Here is a 1,886-nt window from a genome sequence, read left to right on the forward strand (position 1 = left end):
TGTCACAAATTCTCCTAAATCACTCGTACGCACAACTTAAGAACAAATCTGTGTACCAACGGTTCTGACATGAGACCAAATGTTCTGATTGTTAATTAAGTGAATTTAATTTTCATCTTATTTGACCTCAGGTAAATAATAATCCAGTTAAATCTGGATTATTCAGCTGTAAATAGAGTATTTAGTTTGAGGTCTTTCAGGGACTGTTTGCTCTTTAATGATTGATTCAGTAATGAGCTGTTGTGTGTTGTGTGTTGTGTTGTGTGTTGTGCTGCAGACAGAGGAAAGAGGAACTGGAGCAGAGGATGTCCTCCCTGCAGGAGAGCAGGAGAGAGCTGATGGTCCAGCTGGAGGGACTCATGAAGCTGCTGAAGGTGACCCACAGGAAGTTCCTCCTCTCCTCTCCTCCATGTTTCTGTCCTCACTCTAACATCTTCCTCCTCTTTCACTTCATCCTTTCTGACCTTCATGTTTCCAACTCTGTCACTCCCTGCTTGTTTCTGGCTGCCATGCTGTCTTCCTGCAGGACGAGGAGCAGCGACAGGCAGTAAGTTTACCCTCCAACCAGCCAGGCTTCTGAGCTCAGAAACTGAAACATCCTCCACTTATTTAACARTCATTATTTTATTTTGTAGGCACCAGCAGCTGGCTCAGCTTCCACCTCTCCATCTCGTCTGAGACCACCAGCTGTCCACTCCACGGGGGCCACGCCTCCTCAGGCTCACACCTATTTCCCTCAAGACTCCCTGGCTGGAGTGGGCGGTGACGTCCAGGAGGCCTTCTCTCAAGGTGGAGCAGGATTTATGTGCAGCAGCATCATGAACACCTGTGCAGGTGATGGTAAAGCTTTGTTTTCTATCCAGGCCCAAGAAGAAACCTGAGGAACGACCTGCTGGTAGCAGCAGACTCCATCACCAACACCGTGTCCTCACTGGTCAAAGAGCTGCACTCTGGTAAACATCACACTAAGTTATCTTTAAACTGCTTTATAAGACGATCATTTCTGCTCTTTGTTCTGAACAGATGAAGGTCGAGAGGAGGAGGAGAGGCTGCTGAACGGGAAGGATAGAGGTAAATTCATATATCTGGAATTATCTCCTCATCATTACTCTAAACTGTGAAAATTATATTGTTGAACAGGAATCAAAACTCATTTTTTATATCACTGTTATTTTCTTTAATTAAAACATGTTGAAGTGAGAAATGCCTTGAAACTGTGACAATAATATTTAAAAAGTAATAAACTTTAAAGTAAGAACGMCTCAGTAAAAGTTAAAACTCTAACCTGTGAGGAGAGGTTAGAGCAGCGGTCACCAACCTTTAAAGGTACAGAGTAACAGGAAGGACTCGTTGTTTCATACAAACACATTTACACAGCTCACCTGTAATTATAGTTTTATTAGTACATTTATACATTTATATATTTATACATTTATACATTTATACATTAATACATTGATACATTTATATATTTATACATTTATATATTTATACATTTATACATTTATACATTTATACATTTATATATTTATACATTTATACATTTATACATTTATACATTTATACATTTATACGTTTATACGTTTATACATTTATACATTTATACATTTATACATTTATACATTTATACATTTATACATTAATACGTTTATACGTTTATACATTTATACATTTATACATTTATACATTAATACGTTTATACGTTTATACATTTATACATTTATACATTAATACGTTTATACGTTTATACGTTTATACGTTTATACATTAATACATTTATACATTTATACATTTATACATTTATACATTTATACATTAATACATTTATACATTTATACATTTATACATTTATACATTAATACATTTATACATTTATACGTTTATAC

The 1,886-nt window shown here is 35.9% G+C and overlaps 1 protein-coding gene across 1 annotated transcript in view; it reads left to right on the forward strand.

The window, feature by feature from the left end:
- Positions 1 to 1,886, forward strand: part of LOC106511020 (dystrobrevin beta) — a gene marked incomplete at its 5' end in the record, with an annotated part of 28,910 nt that overhangs the window by 23,027 nt on the left and 3,997 nt on the right. Inside the window, 5 exon segments of the mRNA XM_013999757.1 lie at positions 278 to 374; positions 527 to 547; positions 636 to 789; positions 864 to 953; positions 1,024 to 1,071. Coding sequence (XP_013855211.1) covers positions 278 to 374; positions 527 to 547; positions 636 to 789; positions 864 to 953; positions 1,024 to 1,071 — 410 coding nt within the window.

Source organism: Austrofundulus limnaeus, unplaced genomic scaffold (assembly GCF_001266775.1).
Source record: "Austrofundulus limnaeus strain Quisiro unplaced genomic scaffold, Austrofundulus_limnaeus-1.0 Scaffold2453, whole genome shotgun sequence".
NCBI lineage: Eukaryota > Metazoa > Chordata > Actinopteri > Cyprinodontiformes > Rivulidae > Austrofundulus > Austrofundulus limnaeus.